The 20,757-nt window shown below is 47.8% G+C and overlaps 2 protein-coding genes across 5 annotated transcripts in view; one reads left to right on the top strand and one right to left on the bottom strand.

The window, feature by feature from the left end:
- Positions 1-20,757, top strand: part of NQO2 (N-ribosyldihydronicotinamide:quinone dehydrogenase 2) — a 698,677-nt gene that overhangs the window by 305,604 nt on the left and 372,316 nt on the right. The window lies entirely within an intron of this gene.
- SLC22A23 (solute carrier family 22 member 23) overlaps positions 1-20,757 on the bottom strand; it is a 204,375-nt gene that overhangs the window by 47,198 nt on the left and 136,420 nt on the right. For all 4 annotated transcript variants that reach the window (XM_066377043.1, XM_066377040.1, XM_066377041.1 and 1 more), the window contains exon 4: positions 13,316-13,484. In XM_066377043.1, the coding sequence (XP_066233140.1) occupies positions 13,316-13,484 (169 nt within the window). The remainder of the gene's footprint in view (positions 1-13,315; positions 13,485-20,757) is intronic.

Here is a 20,757-nt window from a genome sequence, read left to right as displayed (position 1 = left end):
GATGAATACTAGGAAGTCACCAGGAAGTATTTTGTAGCTGGGTTCATTTTTCCAATTTCTCCCTCCTTGCATTCTTTCTCTCTCTGCTTTTTTCCACCTATGCCAGCGATTTTCAACTGGGGTGCCGCAAGAATTTCTAAAACATGCAGTACCTGAATACTTAGCCAGGGGCACTGAACTTTTTCCTTAGTGTTGGGCAGATAAAATATATTATGCTCACTTTGTTAAAGATGACGCTGCCCACGTGAGGCCGTCGCCCAGGTGATATTAATGTGTGTTGGGGGCAGGCAGGATCATTGTAGCCTGAGGCTTGGTTTTGGGATTAAGCCTTTCCCACCCTTTTTGATGTGGGGTGGTACAATCCAATCATGCCTCAGAGAAGTGACTTTGTATTAGAGACTTCCCTATTTTGTATATTGGATTAAGGGTTTGGATTTCTACACTATAAAATGGGGTCGGAGCGGGAGCTTGCGCTCTTGGTTCCTGGGATGATTAGAGGAGAGAGCGGAGGGAGCAGAACAGAGAGCAGAAAGAGGCCATGTGGCCAGGAGAAGCAGCCAAGATGGCGGAGTGCTGAGTGAGATGCCAGTTTGTGCAGTTTGACGCTGGAGAAGGAAGGAGATGGGGAACTGAGGAGAATAAGTCTGGTGAGCTAGAAACCTTTGATTCTAGGAAACTCGGATAAATCAGTAGCTTTGTGAGCACTGAATGTGATTGGGTTTTGGAGCCCAGTGTGTGTTTTTACTTGCCCGCCGGGTGCAAGCTAGAATTAAAGACTATGGCCCACCAGTTTTTGGCTCTGTTGTTTCTTTACCGACTGTCCGAATCCAATGCGAACCTGCAAGGGCTGGGCTGCTGTGATAGTGGCCCTGGCCGTGGCTCCTGGCTTTATACTTAGACTGTCAAATTAAAAAAAAAAATAACAAAAGCCAACACAACAAGAGCCATTCAGTGTGAATGAATCAAAGTTATACCTATTTTTTGTCATATTGGCAAGAAATATAATATTTTTTTTGGTGTGTGCCACAGAATTTTAGTAATTAGTTTATGTGTGCCATGAGATGAAAAGGTTTGCAAATTGTCAATGTATGCAATTATCAGGTCACAGGAAGTAGATGGCACATGGGGCATTCAAAATGTAAGTGGGGGGAATTAATCTGGTCTTTTGGGGAAAAGATAAAAAAAATGTGATGTTAAAAAACAATTTGAGAAGTGACTGTTTCTCTTCCCCTTTCTCTCCCCCTTCTCTCTCTCTTCCTCTCTTGCAGCCAGTGACTTGATTGGTTCTAGTGTCAGCCCCAGATGGGGGTTGCTGGGTGGATCCCCATTGGGGCACATGTGGGAGTGTGTCTCTCTATCTCCCCTCCTCTCACTTAAAAAAAAAAAAAAGATAAACAATTTGAGGAGGTAAGTGGGCAGATTGAACAAAGAAAGGGTTTATGGCCCTGGCCAGTTGGCTCCGTGGATAGAGCATCAGCCCGGTATATGGACATCCAGGTTTGATCCCTGGTCAAGGTACACAGGAGAAGCGACCATTTGCTTCTCTTCTTTTCTCTTTCCTTCTTCTCTCCCTCTTCCCCTGCCACAGCCGGTGGCTCAGTTGGTTTGAGTGTGGTCCTGGGCACTGAGGATAGATTGGTTGATTCCAGCATCAGCCCCAGATGAGGGGTTGCTGGGTAGATTCCAGGCGGGGTGCATGTGGGAGTCTGTCTCAAACTTCTCCCACTTAAAAAAATAAAATAAAATAAAAAGAGAAAGGGTTTTTGTTGCTTCTTCTTCTAAATGGAATTTTACTGGTGCCTCCTGTTATTAGTAGCCTGTTTAAGGAGCCCAGTCAACTCTCTTCCTGAGACCCAGCCTCTCCTGACCTGCCTGCTCCAATCTTACCCAGGGGCAGGAGATAATGGAGTCCACCTAGTCACTGACTCATCATCCCGGGAGGGCAGCTGCTCTGCCCTTGGCTCATCTCTAGAAGGCAGTCTCTTGTCCTCACCATTCTCCCCTCTTCCAGCTCCAACAGAAACAGCCTCCGCTTGTCCCCAGATCTCGGTGACTGAGTGAGGCCATTCTGATCTCCTGTTGTGATTCCCACTTCTTGTGACACTAGATGTGTGCTTTGCCAGAGTCCCTACAGCCAATGGATGGGGGGTTGGGCCCCTGGCCTCTCTTTATTCATCCACTTTTGCCAGCAGTTGGCATAAACTGCTTAGCAGCTGTCACTAGACACCTGTCACCAGAGGGCTACCTACCTGACTTCTGCCAGCTGCTGACTGCTCAACCCTACCACTTCCACAAAACACACTAGCGCATATACACACAGACCCAGTGACCTCCCACTAGCTGGATGTAATCCACAGCATCTAGGAGGCGGGGCAGCAGTGAGATGGAATGTTGGATTCTAGGCATGGGGACAGGGAGGATAAAGAGGTGGCACTGGAGTCATAATGCTGGCCTTTAGAGCAGAGGCTAGAACCTCTGTCACAGTGCAGGTCTTGTTGACCACAGCGGTCCCTAGTACTTTACATGATCTCTACATACTCAGAAGTTGAAGACTGGGCAGCCTCTTGCCTGTGGGCTCCCTAAAATTCCATGCCATCAGCAAATCCCAAAATAGCAACTTAGAGAACACTCTTATCTCCCTTTTTAGTTGCTTGTTCAATGGTTATGCATCAAATGTTGGCTGCCATTTTTATTTATTTGCTTTGCCTTTGGTCAGCATTCCCCTGCCTAGATCACTTCAAGACAAATTTGATAAAAAAAAAATTTTATTTGCTTTAAAAAGAAATAATTTTTATTTGCTTTAAGTTTCCTATAACTCTGCCAAATTAACTATCTGATAACCTATAAAAATAATCATTGAAGATTTGTTCAAGTTCCCTGAGACTATATATACAGTACTCGTTTTTATGATCCATCGCTCCCAGTTTCTTCTCAGGAAAACATTTTCCTGTGTGATTGAACTGTTGGTGGAATGACTTCCTGTTCTCTTCTGGAGTGCAGGGAACCTCACAGCCCCGTTTTACCTGAGACAGACCTGGCATAACGTGCTACATTGTCCTCTTTTGAAATACAACCATTTAAAAAAAAAACAAAAAACTTTATTTATTCATTTTAGAGAGGAGAGAGAGAGAGAGAAGGGAGGAGCAGAAAGCATCAACTCCCATATGTGCCTTGACCAGGCAAGCCCAGGGTTTTGAACCCGTGACCTCAGCATTCCAGGTCAAAGCTTTATCCACTGTGCTACCACAGGTCAGGCGAAATACAACCATTTTTGATGGAAGAAGGTGCTGTGTCCCATAAGTGTGTTTGTGGGCAAGAAAAACGGCTGATAACTGCTGGAATGAATGTATAGATACGTAATTTTAAAGGGTCTTGTAACAAGCATTTTAACAATGACAAGAGGAAAATTAATCCATCTCCTTAAATCTTTGAGTAATGATGCCACAGTGATTTTCAGAAATGTTTCTGTAAATGTTAAACAATATACTAAATAAAAAAGAGGAGCTGGAAGAGAAAGTTTCTCCTGGGTGAGCTGAGCTCTGGGCAGCTGGGGTGGGGGGTGGCCCCTCCAGCCAGCAATTGCCCAGTCCCTGGGGCCCTGCAGCACCACTGCCACATGTGACCTGAGCTGACAGGCTGATGGTCCTCATTCTGGCTCTGGCAATCAAACCATAGCGCACCTGCCAGCTGGCCCAGTACGTACTCCAGAGGGTCAACAGGAGAACTAAAGGGCTAAGTTACAGAAAGTGCTTAGCTGGACCTGACTGTGCAAACTCTCAAGAATTGTTAATAATTAGTATTATTCTGCCTGATCTGTGATGGTGCAGTGGATAAAGAGTTGACCCAGAATGCTGAGGTTGCTGGTTCCAAACCCTGGGCTTGCCCAGTCAAGGCACATACAGAAAGCAACTCCTATGAGTTGATGTCCCCCCTTCTCTCTCTCTCCTCAAAAATCAATCAATAAAATCTTTAAAAAAATTACTATTATTCTGGCCAACATATTTCTGATGATATTAATAGAGCCAGTGATATTTTAGGACATTTTGAAGTTGTTAGCAATTTATTTTTTTCTGGACATTAAATGAAGCCATTTAAATGTTTTACAATGTTGTTTTTTTTCCCTTGAAATTGTTAAAAATGAAAATCGCTTTTAGCACATACTACTCCTTCCTTGCACCTTACGCTCCAATTTCCTCCTATTCAAGGTTTCCCTTCACTCAGGGGAATTGATACCAGTACTTACTCCCCACCCTGACAAGGGGCAGCTTGACGTTTCTCTGATGTTCTCGGTATTTCCCATGCAGTCTGTTATCTTCTTGCTTTTCCAGATGCTCTGGGTGATCGTGGTGACTGGCAACAGTACTTTCTTCTCATTTGAATGAAATTCCAGCTGAACCAAGTGCGGTTTAAATAATTTACCATTTTCACACCGCTTTGTGTCTGTGGTGCTTTCCCAGAGCGGTTTGCACAAGGCGCACGGTTGGGTGCGCACACCTGCGGTGGGTTCCTTCCTCACCAGGTGGTCGGTGAAAGTCCTGGGAGGCCAGAATGGAAAACTGTGCCCCGCGCGCCCCCTGCAGGGGCGCAGAGGCACCTGTCAGACAGCGCCCGCTGGTGCCCGTTGCTGCCCCGCAGGACAGGGTCGCAAAGTCCTGGTCATGATTAAGACTCCAAAACCTACATGCGTATAGGTTTTATGTTCTCGTAGCGGAGGCAAAATGGTTAAACCCAGGAATTTCTATGACTGTTGCTGTCCAAGACGGTCAGGATGGCTTTACTCTCCACAGTAGCACTGCACGAGGCTCCAGGTCCTGCCTGGCACCTCCTGGCCTTCTGGGAAGCATCTGTTTCATTTTCTACAGAACCAGGAGACCTCTTCTTACCAGAATTCTGTGTTCCACAGCGGACTCTGGTCTCCTCTGACGCCTCCTTTGCAATATTTTTCTTTGAAGTGTGTAGGTCCCATTTTCCAACACAGGTCTTCTGGCATTTTTTTCTATGATGGGTAGTCTGGCATAGGACAGCACTTTTTAAAAAAATTTATTTTTACTTTATTTTTTTTTTTGGAGAGATATCTTTTTTTATTATGTCCTCAGAATAATAACTGAAATTGAAAAAAATAATAAAAAAATAAAAAAATAATAAGTAACTGGAAATTTAAGATTAAATATTTAAAAAATGTTTCCCCAATACAGTTTACATCGATGTTACTTTGTGCTAGTTTTAGGTATAGGCACAGTGTTCAGGTGTAGCACTTCTTGAACTTGAAAGCAGATCAGCATCCCTTGGAGGGAGGGCTTCTTAGACTACAGCCCTCCAGGCCCCACCCCAGACTTGGGTTCTGTGTTTCTCACAAGTTCCTTGGCAGAGCAGTGGAGAGACGCTGGTGCAGTCTGCACTCCGAGAACCACTGTCATTCAAAAAGCACTTTTTAATGACTTTCCCACTCTTCTGAGTGTTTGAGGGAAGCTTTTTCTTAAGTGAGAGGAGGGGAGATAGTAAGACTGACTATGTTCCCTGACTGGGATCCACCCAGCAACAACAACAGCCCCCCTACCTTGTCTGGAGCCCAGGCTGGATCCAAAAGAGCTATTTTTAGTACCTAGAGCTAAGGGCTTAGACCAACTGAGCCATCCTCAGCGCTGGGGGCTGACACTCAAACCAACTGAGCCACTGGCTGCAGAGAGAAGGGGGAGAAGGAGGAGGAGAGAAGCAGATAGTTGCCTCTCCTGTGTGCCCTGACCAGAAACTGAACCCCAGACGTCCATAGACCTGCAGACGCTCTATCCACTGAGCCAACTGGCCAGGGCTGCGGAAGCTTTTTGATGTCTTTGTCTCCCCAGCTAAAAACCAGTATAATCCCACTAACTACCTGTTGCTACCTAACCCAAGAATATTTTGGTTAATGGAGACTTGTAGTTGATCTCAGGAAAAGCATGTCCTTAATATTTTAAGACATGATCAAGTCAGCATACATTACAGTGTTGTGGCTACCTTGCTGAGCTATTCCATGAGGCAGGGCAGTATCTGCCATGTTTACACTGACCCCCAGCACCCAGCAAACACTGCATGGAAAAGGGTGGATGCTCTCACGTTATGAAGAAAGCCCTCATTAGGGACCTTACTGAATGGGCATCACAACTGCCTCCCAGAACACCCTGGGCCCAGCCCGGACTTGCACACACTCACTTCCACAAAGAATCACACATACTCAGCTCCTGTAATTTTCACTTTAAGTTATGGTAATGGCATGTATTAACGTTTTTGGAAAGTGTCTCTGATATCTTCATCATCTCTTGGAATTCCTTCTTCCTGCTGTTTCCACCCCCAAAAAATCTTTAGATAGATACCATGTGGGCAGCCTTCTCCACCAGCCTCTCACTCCTGTGTGATCCTGCAATAGTGAGTTCCCACTCAGAAAACTTGACATCACCTGTTCCACGTGTTCCCTTCCTGATTTCCCACCCTGCACTTTTCCTAGATGGGAAAGATGAACCCTGCACGGGAGCTCCTGGACAGGGAAGCAAGCCACAGCCACGGTCCTGGAGCAGACTGCAGCCACCCGGAACAATGTGCACAGTTAGAAGGCAGCTTCCAATTCTGTCATCACCTGATAGTTCCCAGCACATTGCAGTCAGAGTTTCTCTCAGATTCTCCCTTCCTCTCATATTTGTCCCCAATTTGTTTTTTGTGACCCTGGAAGAAGTCCACTTATTCCAGAAAAAGGATTGGTCAGTATGACTTCCTTCTAGATTGGTACTTAAGATCTGCTGCCTTTTCTTAAGTGGTAATAAATTCCCAAGCATTTCCATCTGGTCATCATGTCCTGAGGTTCAAAGGCTCCCTGGGTCTCAGGCACTGGCACCCATCAGTGAAATTATCCACTACCTCTAACACCACTGACATTCACATAAAAAATATTCAGAAGAGAAGTACCCTCTCTTCTGTTTGTGCTCCATGATGACATCCCTAAATATGACTCTGCAAAGCATGCTGAAATACAAACATCCTCAAGAAGCACATTCTTCTGTTCCCTTGGGCCACTCAGCTTCTCAAACTCTTCCCTTATCTTCAGCTCTTAGGGAAACAGCATCCCCATGCAGCTCAAGCGGTGACGTCCATCTCCCATTTTAGCTCCACTCGCTGGGGCATCACGCCCTCTCTATCACCAGGATCCACCTGCCTCACTGCACCCCCACCCAAACCCCCATCCAGTCCCTGGGGGCATCAGACCTCTGCTGCTGCCACCTCCTTCTGGCTGGCTTCTCAGGCCCCTGAATCGCATCATTCCAGAGCATTCTGTAACCCTGTGCCTGCTGCAGGGCTACACATTAATCATGCTTTCTTATCTCTGTGCTTTCTGCTGTTTCTGGGAGGGAGGACTGCCCCTCCCAGGGTCATACCATTCCTAGATATAGCAAATAACTAACCTATGAGTGCACCTTTCAAATGCATACCAACTGATCCAGACCCCACCCCCCACCACTCCTCTGTGGGCTCTCACACCGTGTCCTGGTCACCCCAGCGCCAGGTACTGACAACTAGGAACAGCCTCTGAGTCCTGGAGCCCAATGAAATTATTCATATTAGCCGCTCCTAAACCAGCTCACCTGCCTCATCTGTTCCTCCCTTGAGGAAGCCACAGTGAAGACTGACCTCATTTCCCTCCTTCCCTCTGCTTCCTGACTGACCCTGGTCCTCCCGAGCAGCCCTCATGACCTGGTACACCCCCACTCCTGGGGACTGAGCAACAAACTCTCTTCTCAGACCTGCATACTAAACAAATCTTATCATTTAAAACAGGCTGTGGTTTCAATCAAGTCTCTGAGCTATTTACAGTGGCTCCCCATTGTCCCCAAGATCAAACACCTCCCTTTCCAAAGCTCTCCCTTGGCCAGTGACCCCAGTCCTGTCACCCTTCCAGCCCTTCTTTCAGGACAGGACGTCGTATTTATTCTTTAGAGGGGCCTCTGTGTTTCAGGAGCTTCAGCTCCCATCTCAGCAAAGCATCCAGACAGAGCTGTGGCTGTCCCTCACCCCTGTGCCACCGCAGATCCACTGGCAAGCTTTCATGAACCACCTACAGAATATCCCTGGGAATAAACCTTTTCCAGTGACCAGCCCGCCCCCCGCCCCAGTGCACAGACCAGCCAGTGTGGCCAATAGTCAACCCCTGCCCCAACTCCTATGTACCCTGTACAGCCATTGCCACATAGCAGATGGAGATCTCAGGGCACATGGCAGAGCATCTTCCTGCCCTGTGGAAACCTCCACCGTGTCTTCATGCTTTTAGAATAAGCTCATCGGGCTCCAGGCCACAGGTGATCCAAGCCACCTGTGTCTGAGTGGCTCTTTCGCCCCCATCTTGCCTCTCACATTCCAGCTGCACTGGCCTTCTGCTTCCTGAGATAGCCAGGTGGAAGCCAGCGTCTGCCTTGGCTGCTCCTGTGTGCCTGGAACATGTTTCTGCCCAGAAACTTTTTTGTTTTCAATAGAGCTCTTTATCTCCCCCCCCCCATTTTTTTTTACAGAGACAGAGAGAGAGTCAGAGAGAGGGATAGATAGGGTCAGACAGACAGAAACAGAGAGAGATGAGAAGCATCAATCATCAGTTTTTCCCTGAGACACCTTAGTTCAGCGGTTCTCAGCCCGGCGGGGTCGTGACCCACAGGTTGAGAACCGCTGCCTTAGTTGTTCATTGATTGGTTTCTCATATGTGCCTTGACTGTGGGCCTTCAGCAGACCAAGTAACCCCTTGCTTGAGCCAGCGACCTTGGGTCCAAGCTGGTGAGCTTTGCTCAAACCAGATGAGCCCACGCTCAAGCTGGCGACCTCCGGGTCTCAAACCTGAGTCCTCCACAGCTCAGTCTGACACTCTATCCACTGCGCCACCACCTGGTCAGGCTGCCCAGATATTTGTGTGACTTCCTCTTTCTGATCACTTAGGTCTCAGCGGCAATGTTGCTTCCTCAAAGGGGCCTTTCCTGACCGCCCTACTGCCCCTTTCTCTCCGACTGCTGCATCTCATTGTTTCTGTGTGCCGGTTATTTGAAAGCAAGCTATTTTCTCATTTACAGCTTTGTGGTCAGTGGGCGCCCTCCACCTGCACACACCCTACTGGAGGTATGTTTCCAGTGTATGAGGATCTGCTCATACACATGTGCAGTATCTACAGTACTTATATACAGAATGGCATCTGGTGTGGGGCAGTGGTAACCACTCAATAAGTCAGTTGAATTAACTGATCTTTCAGATTGCTCTGTGTTCTAGAGTTCCTGGGATGTAATCCTCAATTCATAGTTTAGAACCCGCATGATGGATACCCATGATGGTATGCTCTGTGAGTTTTGACTGTGAGTTCCTCCTTGGTGAAAATTTTCTTCCATGTGAGTCTTGAGTGCCCGGCCCCAGTGATTCTCCATGGGAGGTTTCGTTTTCAACTTTGAGTATTCAAGGAACTCACTGGTTCTTACATTAACGTCTCGGCTTAGAGCGTGGCTGGAATTTAGAACTCCCAGCCAACGGGTGGTACAGACTCCAAGGCTCCAGTGTCTTAAGGCTGAACCTTTTCTGCCCTCAGCCCAAGGCAGTCAGCCAGTTTTGGAGTTGAGCCTTCAGTGGGGAAAGATTTTCTAGTCCTGTTATTGCCAACAGTTTTAACTCCTGGTTCATTCAGGGGCTTCTTCATTCTTTTTTTCTTTTTTATAATTTTATTTTTAATGTGGCGACATCAATAAATCAGGATACATATATTCAAAGATAACAAGTCCAGGTTATCTTGTCGTTCACTTATGTTGCATACCCATCACCCAAAGTCAGATTGTCCTCTGTCATCTTCTATCTAGTTTTCTTTGTGCCCCTCCCCCTCCCCCTTTTCTCTCTCCCTCTCCCTCTTCCCACTCCCCCCCCCTAACCACCACACTCTTATCAATGTCTCTTAGTTTCACTTTTATGTCCCACCTACATATGGAATAATGCAGTTCTTGTTTTTTTCTGATTTACTTATTTCACTTCGTATAATGTTATCAAGATCCCACCATTTTGCTGTAAATGATCCGATGTCATCATTTCTTATGGCTGAGTAGTATTCCATAGTGTATATGTGCAGGGGCTTCATTCTAAGTGCATAAGGGGCCTGAGATCTCAGCTCCATTCCCCTGTGCAGATGTTAAAACCCATGTTCCTTTTTCTGGTGCAGCTTCCCTTGCGGACTGTGCCTGTGTCCACTCCTGCTTGAATGCTCTCCTTGGCCCAGGCCCTGGGAATTCCCCCTTTTTTGCACTAGAGTTCAGCACTGTGAATATATTTGGCTAATGCAATATCTTATCTGGCTATCTGTTAGCCTAGCCCACCACTGGGAACCAAAGATCCCTGTGGCCACTCTCCACTGCTTTGTCGTGACTGCTGCAAATCTTGTGTCTTGGTGGCCTTGTGTGATAGACTTTGGTTTATGATCCCTGTTAATGTGCTGCTTCTAGAGTTCCTCCAAAGTACCAACTACACTGCTGGGCATCCTGGGCATGCAAAATAAATACTTGCTCATTAAAGGAAAGCAAGTGACTTTCAATATTTTGTCACCAATAGCTGGCTTGCTGGTGGCCGGTGCTGCAGCTCCCACCTTCCCCTGAAGCCTCCTGAATCCTGTTCAACAGCAGAGCCTTCGGGAGCCACCAGCTTCCTGCTGCGGCAGATGGGAGGAGGATGGGAGCGGGGAAGGCACACAGTGGCCTTTCAAAGTCAATGACTGCTATGGAGCCTTTCAAGTCTGTAGGCAAAGTCCCTCACCACTGATTTCTTTTCCCTGCCCTGGTGCACTCAGGCTTCCATATGTGTTACGAGGCGATATAACCATAGTAACGACAGTGGCTAATGTTAGTGAGCACTTGCTGTACTACGCTGTACTACAGATGTGTTCCAGGCACCTTAAATGACAATGTCAATAAAAGCAAATGACGGTTATGATCACAGCAGTCACACGAGTGGAGCAGGTCTTCCCCAGACTGCTGCGCCAGAGCAGTGACTGATGGTCAGTGTCTGCCTATCAGCAGGCTCATCCATCTTTCTGTCCACTCGTATATTTTACTTATCAGAGTCCCAGAAAGTTTTGTTTTTATAAGTGTGTGTCTCAAAGAATTTTTTTCTTAGGTTTTATAATGTACTCAAATAAATGAACGTCTTACCTAGCCTGTCATAAGTCCCTGATATATTTTTTAATTTAAATACAAGAAAAAAAATTAAATTAAAAAATAAATAAACAAAAAGAATAAGACAAAGCCCCTGCCCTTTCCCACAGGGGCCAGGACCCCAGACCTGCTTTAGGAAATCCTCTGCCATTCCTCCCCATCAGGTGCCCTCCTGCAGGGGACAGGTGGGAGCAGAACCCCGGCTGAGACTCAGAGCTGGAGGTAATGGAGGCCACCCTGTCTGCCCTCACAGGGCTGTGAGTCTCCAAGAGACTGCCCCTGCCTGGCCCCCACCTCCTGAGGCCCCTGGGTGCTGTGGAGGCCAGGAAGTGAGAGGACGTGGGGGGAAGGATCTGCTGGGGCAACGGGGCTCCTCTCCCAGGACAGTGTGCCTGGTGGCCAGGGACAAGGGATGCAAGGTGAGGAAAGGTGCACAACAGCTGGCATTCTGTAAGAGCCCGCCTGGGTTTGGGGACCAGCTGGGAGACCTCAGTTTTGTCATCTGTACAACAGGGTGGTGAATAGGAAGACTGAAACATCTACTCTTTGTACAGTGCTAGCATTTTGTGTCTGGCATAGAGTAAACATTACATAAACATCTGTGAAATAAATAAATGCTCTGAATTCCAAAACAAGCCCAGCCCAGCTCTGGACGTGGTGAGGGAAGGGACAGGAAGGGCTTCCTCGGAGCGATGAACGGAAGAGCTGCCCACTCTGTCCGGCTCTGGGGAAAACATTTTGTTCTTTGTCTTTAAAGACCCTCCCGGAGGGAGCAGGTTGTCCTAGAACCTGCACAGCTCCCGTAGGAGGCTGTGATGTCCAACCGACCTCAGGCTGGAAGCCGGGCAGAGGGCTGGAGAGAGGGCCAAGTGGTGGCAGTTGCTGGGATGGGGGCCCTCCCTAGCTGGTGGCCTTTTCCTCACGTTCTTGGAGGTTCCTTGCTGCTGCTGGGGTTCTTGTGATCGAGTAAGCAAGGACCAGGCTCCTGAGGAAAAGGCACCTACATTCCCACTCCCTGAATTTTCTCTGCTGGGTGGGGGGTAGGGGAGTGACCCAGGATGTGGGGGAGAGGGAGCCCAGCACAACAATGCTAAAAGGCAGGTACTTTCTTCCCCTCCCTGGCACCTTAGAAAGGAAGCCCAGCAGTGCCCTCTCCCCTTCAGTGGACAAAGCTCAGACACAACCAATTGACTTCTTGCCAGACATCTGGTTTCCATTAGGGATGAAGTAACAGAAGTACAGTACAGTATTATAATCTACATGGCAGCACCTTGTACTTGTAGGGGAAGTAAGAGTGTTGGCCCGGAGGGGGATGGAACAGAAGGGAAAGAAAGACTTATTTATAAAAAGGGTTGAACACTCATTTTTTCCCTTAAATATCTCTCTAAGAATGGTGGTTTCCAACCCTAGCTACCATTAGTGCCCTGGGGAATTATAAAAAACCTGTTTGCCCCAGGTCAAACCACTAGAGCAGTATCTTACCTGTCTCTTTTTCCCTAGAGTCAGCAAGCCCAAACTTAAAATTTAGAAACTTAAATGTTATACATGGCCGTAAGATTCCTCTTGAACTTGTCTAGAGCAGGGAGGGAACACACTTCTATACATCAGCAGAGAGTAAATAATTTCGGTTTTGTAGGCCACAGAGCCTCTGGTGCAGTTACTCTGCCAGTGCTATGGGCCTAGGGCCTGGAGTTTGTCCATCCCTTGTCTAGATGAGACAAGGTGGCTATTCTAAGTCACTCCTTGGACATCTCCCTATTTCCCCCTCCCAACACAAGCATTCTCCCTTTGCAAATCCATTCATGAAAATCACATCCAAATAACCCAGAAAGCAGGTATGAAACCAGACTGGTAGGAGGCACATTCTGGGAGCTTGTGATGGGCATTTGGGGCCTCAGTCTGCTCTTCTATATACTGTGTGCATGTTTGAACATTTCCCAAGGTAAGGTGTTTAAAAAATAAAATTTAAAGAAAAGAGAGAGAGATACATTCTTTCACAAAACACAAGCTGAAATTAGCAGGAAGTTTGGGGTAATGCTTCATCTGTCCCCTCCCCGGGATGTCGGCCATATAGCCTTCAGAAAACGCTAGCAGATGCCTCAGGTGGGAGAGCCTTCAGGGAGGATACTCACGACCAATAGAGCAGCATGAGCAGGAAGGGGCAGATGATGAGGGCCTGCAGGACCTGCCAGTCCCGGCACAGGGCGGCCAGCCCGGGCATGAGGAACTGCCCCGCCATGGCCACGAAGCTCGCCACCATCGTGATCATGAACCGTTTTCCAGGGGGGCACAGCTCTATTCCTGGAATACAGAAGGAACAAGAGAGATATCAGCATCCTGCCCCATGGCCTGGGGGAGCCGTGGGGGCACCAGGACCAGTGTACTTCTTAACCTACCAAGAACTATAAAGCCGTTTTTTATTTGCTGGTTGCTATGAGAGTCCTACATGGCATGCCAATGTGGAGATCCTACTGTTTACAGCTGGATGAGCTGAGGACTGGACTGGGAAGGGAGCGAGGTCGTTGCTCAAGGTCCCAGAGCAAGTCAGTGGCTAGAGAACATCATAATTAAGAGTTGCCCAGTTCAGAAACTAGAAAACACCGTATGAGGGCAGAGTGTGTACATCACATTATTCCCACTCCGCTCTCTGGCTGTCACCGAGCTTCTTGTGGGGTGGACTCCTTCATGCCCATCTACTGCCATTCCTTCTGTCTGTGATGCTGTTCTGGGGAACCCTCTCAATCTCTGCACAGGGCACCAGGAATACCAGTCTGCTCACTCCCAACCACCTGCACCACCCCTCCTTCTGAGCAAGGTGAAACCCCAGCAGCTAAGTGGACTCAGATCCATGATGATCTCACTGGAAACTTCTCCCCCACACTGAGATTCTCCTGCCCACCATGACATGGGTAGGTGGTACATTCCCTTCTCCCACCCTACTAGGTGGAGACCTTGGTTAGGGGTGCGTCTGATAAAACAACACCAGTGTCTGCCTTCCACTAAATGTCTACTGACTGGAAGGACACCACAGTCCCTCCAGTTTGCAGAGAATCTATGCTCTTAATTTGATCTTCAGTAAAAAAAGATCCTCACAAAACCTTCAACTATAGCATCCAACTGACAAGCAATAGAGATCAACTACACGAACAGCTCCTGTTACAGGTCTCAGTGCTACAAGACACCTGGGTCGGACGTATCTTTTCCCATGGAGCATACAAGTTTGTTTGCTCTTCTTCTTCTTCTATAATATGCAGTATTCCTTAAAGATTGCTTGTTTTTTTCCAAAGTGTAGTTAAAATGATTTGTTTTAAAGAGGACTCTCAGGAGAAAACACTTTTCATGCCTCTGCATCTGGAGACGGTTGGTAGCTCAGCTGCTGCAGCGGGTCGCCCACTTTCTGATTGTCTGGAGACCAGCGCAGAGGGAGGAGGTGGGGGCAGTGAGAAGGGGGCAGATAAGATGGGACAGGGTTGGCCACAAGGAGAGGGCACTGTGCCAGCCAATATCTACACCAGCTCACCATAAGAAAAAATAATAAAGTGACCAGAATTGCCATACTTGCTCTGCCACAACCAGACATCACTGTCCCAGCTACTGGTGAGCAAGAGGGAAACATGACCTCCTGAAAACCGCATATAAAGAATGGTTTTTCCATTTAATTAAGAACATAGACTTCAATGGCCCTTTCCCAACCACTGGCTGTGATGTTGCTGCTTCAGTGCACTGGTCAGGCTTAGTTTAAAGATTACTTTCTAGCAAGACTTGGGCCCTCACTTCTGGTCTGGCATTTCTGCTCTTAAAAACAATAAAGAGCCTGACTAGGTGGTGGCACAGTGGATAGAGCATCAAACTGGGACACAGAGGACCCAGGTTTGAAACTCTGAGGTCACTGGCTTGAGTGCAGGGTCACTGGCTTGAGCGTGAAATCACAGACATGACTCCATGGTCTCTGGCTTGAGCCCAAAGGTTGCTCTTGAAGCCCAAGGTCACTGGCTTGAGCAAGGGGTTACTTGCTCTGCTGTAGCCCCCTAGTCAAGGCACCTATGAGAAAGCAATCAATGAACAACTAAGGAGCCGCAACGAAGAATTGATGCTTCTCCTCTCTCTCCCTTCCTGTCTGTCTGTCCCTCTCTGACTCTCTCTGTCTCTATCAAAAAAAGAATAATATAAAGAGATCATCATCTTTTTTAGAAAAGACTACCAGTTGCAGGTTCTAGTTTTCACATATTGCACAAGCGGTAGATCTGTTAACCCGAAATCAGCTTGAGGCAGGGTGTGTGCAGTGTCTGCAGCTTGGCACAGGCTAGTATCAGGTGAGGAAACCGAGCACCTGGCTACTCAGGTCACCTTTAAACGAAGTCACAAAGATAACGTCAGAGTAGCATCATGGTATGGTAGATTTAGCTCTTCATTACCATTCTCTTTAATTTTGTGACACCAGAGTATGAAATTATCTGCAACTCCAATTCTGTCCTCGCAGACTGAATTCTGTTTTAGCAGACTCCTCTGGGACATCTAATGCCACACACTAATCCACACTATGCAGTATCACACAAGAATCACAAGATGACTTTCCAAACTAGGGACCAGGTTGGTGGAGGAGGGAAGAAAGTTGCCCCTTTGGGGCAATTGATTCCAGTCTGACTTCTCACTCTCCCCTTGCTGAAAGTGAGATGCTGTGACTGGTACAAATACTACTGTCACTGTAGATATGACCTATGGTCCATTCTCCCTCTGTGGGCTTCTCTCATTCCTCTCCTGTAAGTGATCTGACCCATTCTCTAACTCCTTGCTACAGGACCTCAAGCATCAGCTCACCTAGGAAGTTGTTAGAGATGCAGAGCTCAGCCCCCAACCCCACCCCCAGATCTGCAGAATCAGCACCTGCACTTTTTTTTTTAGTGAGAGGCAGAGACAGACTCCCGCATGCGCCCCAGCAGAGATTCACTCTACAAGCCCCTTATGGGGTGATGCTCTGCCCATCTAGGGCCCTTGATCTGTTGCAACCGGAGCCATTTTAGCACCTGAGGCAGAAGCCACAGAGCCATCCTCAGCTTCCAGAGCCAACTCACTCTAATTGAGCCTTGGCTGCAGGAGGGGAGAAGAGAGAGAGAGAGAGAGAGAAGGCAGGGGGAGGGGTGGAGAAGCAGATGGGTGCTTCTCCTGTGTCCTGACCGGAAATTGAATCTGGGACATCCACAAGCAGGGCTGATGCTCTACCATGGAGCAAATCATTAACACCTGTGCCTGCACTTTAACAAGGTGCCCAGATGACTCACGGAGAAGCACTGGCCAGATATACTTCCCCAAGACCAAAAGCATCCCCTAAAACAGGAGCAAGGTTCTTGCCTCCCTGACATGCATCTATGAGAGCCGGATAAGAGAAGTCCTTTTCCAACCTCTCCCACTCCTCATATTTTTGCTGGGAACCCTAGCAGTGAGTTTACTGTATCTCACCAGGCAGAATAACATGGAGCACTCCAGCAGCTATGTGGTATTTCAGCATTCCTGCAGGGCTGTGAAAAAACACAGCGACCTGGTGTAACGACAAAGGCATATAATGATCTTTTGCCTTGGCTCACCATAAAGTCTTTTCAAACTGTCTGAAATCAACTACATCTAAAGGTGGCTATAACTATGTTACAAAAAAAAAAAAGCAATTATTAAAGAACCATGGCCACTTGAAATTTGCCATTCATCACATGGTCCTTCTGGATGATAAGAAATCAGATTTTCTAAGTGGAAGAGAGGGAGAAATACGTGAGACAGTTAAAACCCTAAGTCCTGGCATCTGGTAGAAGACAGGAGTTTGCAAGTGGATCTCTTCTGCCCACGAAGGGCCAGCTCCCAGCTATGCGCTCAGGAGCAGTTGGTGCAATGTTTCACACACTTCAGAGGTGCTTACAGACACCTGGCCAGGGCACTAGCCTTGGTCTCTGAAAGGCAGGGAGCCTGCCACCAGCAGGAAATGGTGTTCCCAACCTAGCCACCTGCTCAGGACCTGAGATGTATGGAATAGCAGGTCATCCACACATCGGGTCCATGGCTCTAATTACCAGCTGGTCAGTAGCACCTGTGGAAGTCTCGGGCTGCACGCTGTCATAACACTTCTTAGAGCTACTTTCTTTGTCAATGGGGCCAACCTTAAGTTCTTTTCTTTTTTTCAGTGAGAGAGAGAGAGAGGGAGAGAGAAAGGGACAGAGACAGACAGGAAGGGAGAGATGAGAAGCATCAATTCTTCATTGCAGCACCTTAGTTGTTCATTGATTGCTTTCTCATAGGTGCCTTGACCAGGGCAGGGGGCTCCAGCTGTGCCACTGACCCCTTGCTCAAGCCAGTGACTTTGGGGTCAAGCTAGCAACCTTGGGCTTCAAGCCAGCAACCATGAGGTAATGTCTCCAATCCCACACTCAAGCCAGCAATCCCTTCCTCAAGCTGTTGAGCCTCCGCTCAAGCCGGATGAGCCCACACTCAAGCCAGCAATCTCAGGGTTTTGAATCTGGGTCTTCAGTGTCCCAGCCAATGTTCTATCCACTGTGCCACCACCTGGTCAGGCATCAAGTCATCTCAGTAGCTTTTCACATATGGCAGCAACCCTCTACCCCTTCATTATGTAAAACAATTAAAAGTCACAGAAAACTATCATCTCAGGTGAGGCATCATAGGTTCAAACATAAAACATCTCAGGCATCTGGTACACCATGCTTTCACTGAGCCTGGGGGCTACAGCCACACAGTTTGGGTTCAAATTCTGTCCTTTACACTTATAAATCTGTGACATTGGTTCAGCCATCTAGGGTTTTTGTGCCTGTTTCATCATCTGTAAAATGAGCTGTTGTGAGCATCAAACAAGCATAGAGTGCCTGAATAAAGTAAACATTATACATTTACTTTTATAAGTATTAATACTCTGCATTGTTACCATATATAATAACATAATTATCGCTAAGTCATTCTTATGTCTCATCTGACCTCTTTGTTACTTCCCTGACCTGGTGAATTTTAGGGTAGGGTGGAGGTTTGTCCTATAAAGAAAACTAGCCTACAATGACAGTCTACACTCTTTCCTCTCATTACATTTTCAGAGAAATTCTTGTAAACCTAGAAATGACCCATCAATTAAAAAACAGAACTAATGGCCCTGGATGGTTGGCTCAGTGGTAGAGTGTTGGCCTGGGATATGGATGTCCCAGGTTAGATTCTCAATTAGGGCACACAGGAGAAAAGACCATCTGCTTCACCACCCCTCCCCCTCTCCCTTCTCTCTCTTCTCCTCCCACAGCCATGGCTTGATTGGTTCTAGCGCATGGTCCCAGGTGCGCTTGGTGCAGCCTCTGCCTCAGGCACTAAAAAATGGCTTGGTTGTGAGCATGGCCCCAGATGAGCAGAGCATCAGCCCCAGACAGGAGTTGCCGGGTAGATCCCAGTTGGGCCGTATGTGGGAGTCTGTCTCCCTGCCTCCCACTTGGAAAAGAAGAAGGAAAAAGAAACAGAACTAAGTAAATCCAAGAAGACCACAACAAAGACCTCCTTTGTTGGAATTCTGTTGCCCTGGCCCTCAGTGGAGAAGGCTTACAAGCTGTCCTTACAAGCTTGATATAGTTTGTCAATAAACAGAGAAATTACCGAAGGTTATGTAAATTAAATAACATGTAATTAAGACCCAATGGAGGCATTTGGCCTATAAAAAAAAGGGACCAAGGCCACAACAGTGCAGGGGTGGCCCTGAGGCCTTCTGTGAGCTCTGTTGGACATGTGGTATCTGGGATACAAGATCTCTTAGGGGTCTTTCAGAAGCTTTCAGACTCTTATAATTTCCTGGAGGAAAAGAAAGTAGCACTGCCCAGATCAGTCACTTCAGGTGACAGAGGAGGAAGACCCAAGGGAAGTGAGGCCCCGAAGCCTGGGGGTCATCACCTGGCCAGAGGGCATGAGGGTCAGTGTGCTGTGTCAATGTTGCTAAGCTACAGTTCCCGGGTAGTCCATCAGTAATGTGCTATTGTCAAGTTATTTTGTAAGTGTGACTAAAGTCCATAGTCAGTTGATTGTAAATAAGAGAGGATGCCCCAGATAATCTAGGTGGGTCTGACCCAATCAGTGGCAAGGCCTTTCAAACAGAGCACAAGCTTCCCCGAAGAGGACAAACACATTCTGCCTGTGGACAGCAGCCAACCCTGGGCCTGCCTTCCAGGCTGCCCTGTCCACTGGCCTGGCCCATGGTCGCATAGGCCAGTTCCTCGTAGAAAGTCTCTTCCTAGGTGTCTCCTCCTGGTTCTGCTTCCCTGGGTGAGCCTTGAGCCCGAAGCCAGGCTTCCTGCACCCGCACCAGGTCACATGGGGTCCCACAAAGCCCTGTCTCAGAAGCTGCTTGCCCTGTGGCTGCCGTGTCTTTCTACATGCTGCCAGCAGGGCCTGGTACCTGCCGCCCCTGCTTCTCTCCCCAGGGCAGCCTGGACCCTGCTCCCTGGCCCACAGGGCACTGCCAAGCTCAGGGGGCATTTGAGTCAAAATGAGTGAAGGTGGCAGGCATCATTCCACTCTCTTTGTTAAGTATGTAGATGGTCCTTAGACGGCCCCTCAGATTAGAAGACAAACGGCACTGAGAGCAGACGAGGACTTGCAGTGCAGGCAGAGGGGAGCTGGGCCGAGGAAAGCTGAAGAGCTGGGCGGCAGGATGTAAGACTACATTGCAGAGTTCAGAAAGGATTTCATAACTCTGCAATAACGACGAGACACACAATGGCTTTTATCCTTGTTTGGGTAGAAAGGTCAGGGAGAGGGTACTCTGTCCCACTGACCACTTTCCCCCAGGAATTTGCAGGCCAATCTGAAAAGGGAGCACACATCTCTCCAAGGCCACATCCAGCTCAGAGATTCCAGGATCCCACAAAAGAGCTGCTTAGAGATCTTAAACATGAAAAAATAAATTCCCCATTCCTATAAAACAGCCTTTCACTAAGCACCGGCAGGCACAGTAGACCTGCAGTTCAGGGCCCATCGGACAAAGAGGCGGAGTTGGACAGGGGCTGTGCTGTGTGCTGAGATTTCACTGACGCACCCAGCTGGACGCTGGGGGACACAGCCCTGCACTGGCGGACTCCTCCTGGCTTCAGTGTCAGGTGTCTGCCTGCCAGGAACGCCGTCAGAGAGCGAGGTTTTCACATTCTCCCTCACCGCCAAACCCCCACCAACATACCTCTCACCTAACTGTTCCCTGGATTTAGGAATTATGATTATGAAATTTAAAAAGACATGGCTTATCATTCTATAATATGTAATAAAATACAATCCTCTTTCTTTCTTAGATGTATCTTTTAAAAACTGTGTATGTTTGCTGGTCTATATTTTTTAGGTGTTCCAAGCTTCTCTAAGATAGCCCATAGATTTTCTAGATCAGAATTGGCTAATAACAAATGGATAGATGAGTTGACTGACAATATATACACCAGAGAATGAGGAATGTGCTTTGAGGCCCAGACTGTGGGAGGTTAAATGCCTTCCCACCCTCTTCCAGGCTGGGTGAAGTCGCTCAGCCCCTCTGTACTCCCGTCTCCTGGTCTGTGAAGCAGACACT

This window comes from Saccopteryx leptura, chromosome 3, assembly GCF_036850995.1.
Source record: "Saccopteryx leptura isolate mSacLep1 chromosome 3, mSacLep1_pri_phased_curated, whole genome shotgun sequence".
Taxonomy (NCBI): Eukaryota; Metazoa; Chordata; class Mammalia; order Chiroptera; family Emballonuridae; genus Saccopteryx; species Saccopteryx leptura.
The sequence above is the reverse complement of the archived record's forward strand: the minus strand, read 5'-3'. Positions and strand labels throughout refer to the sequence as shown.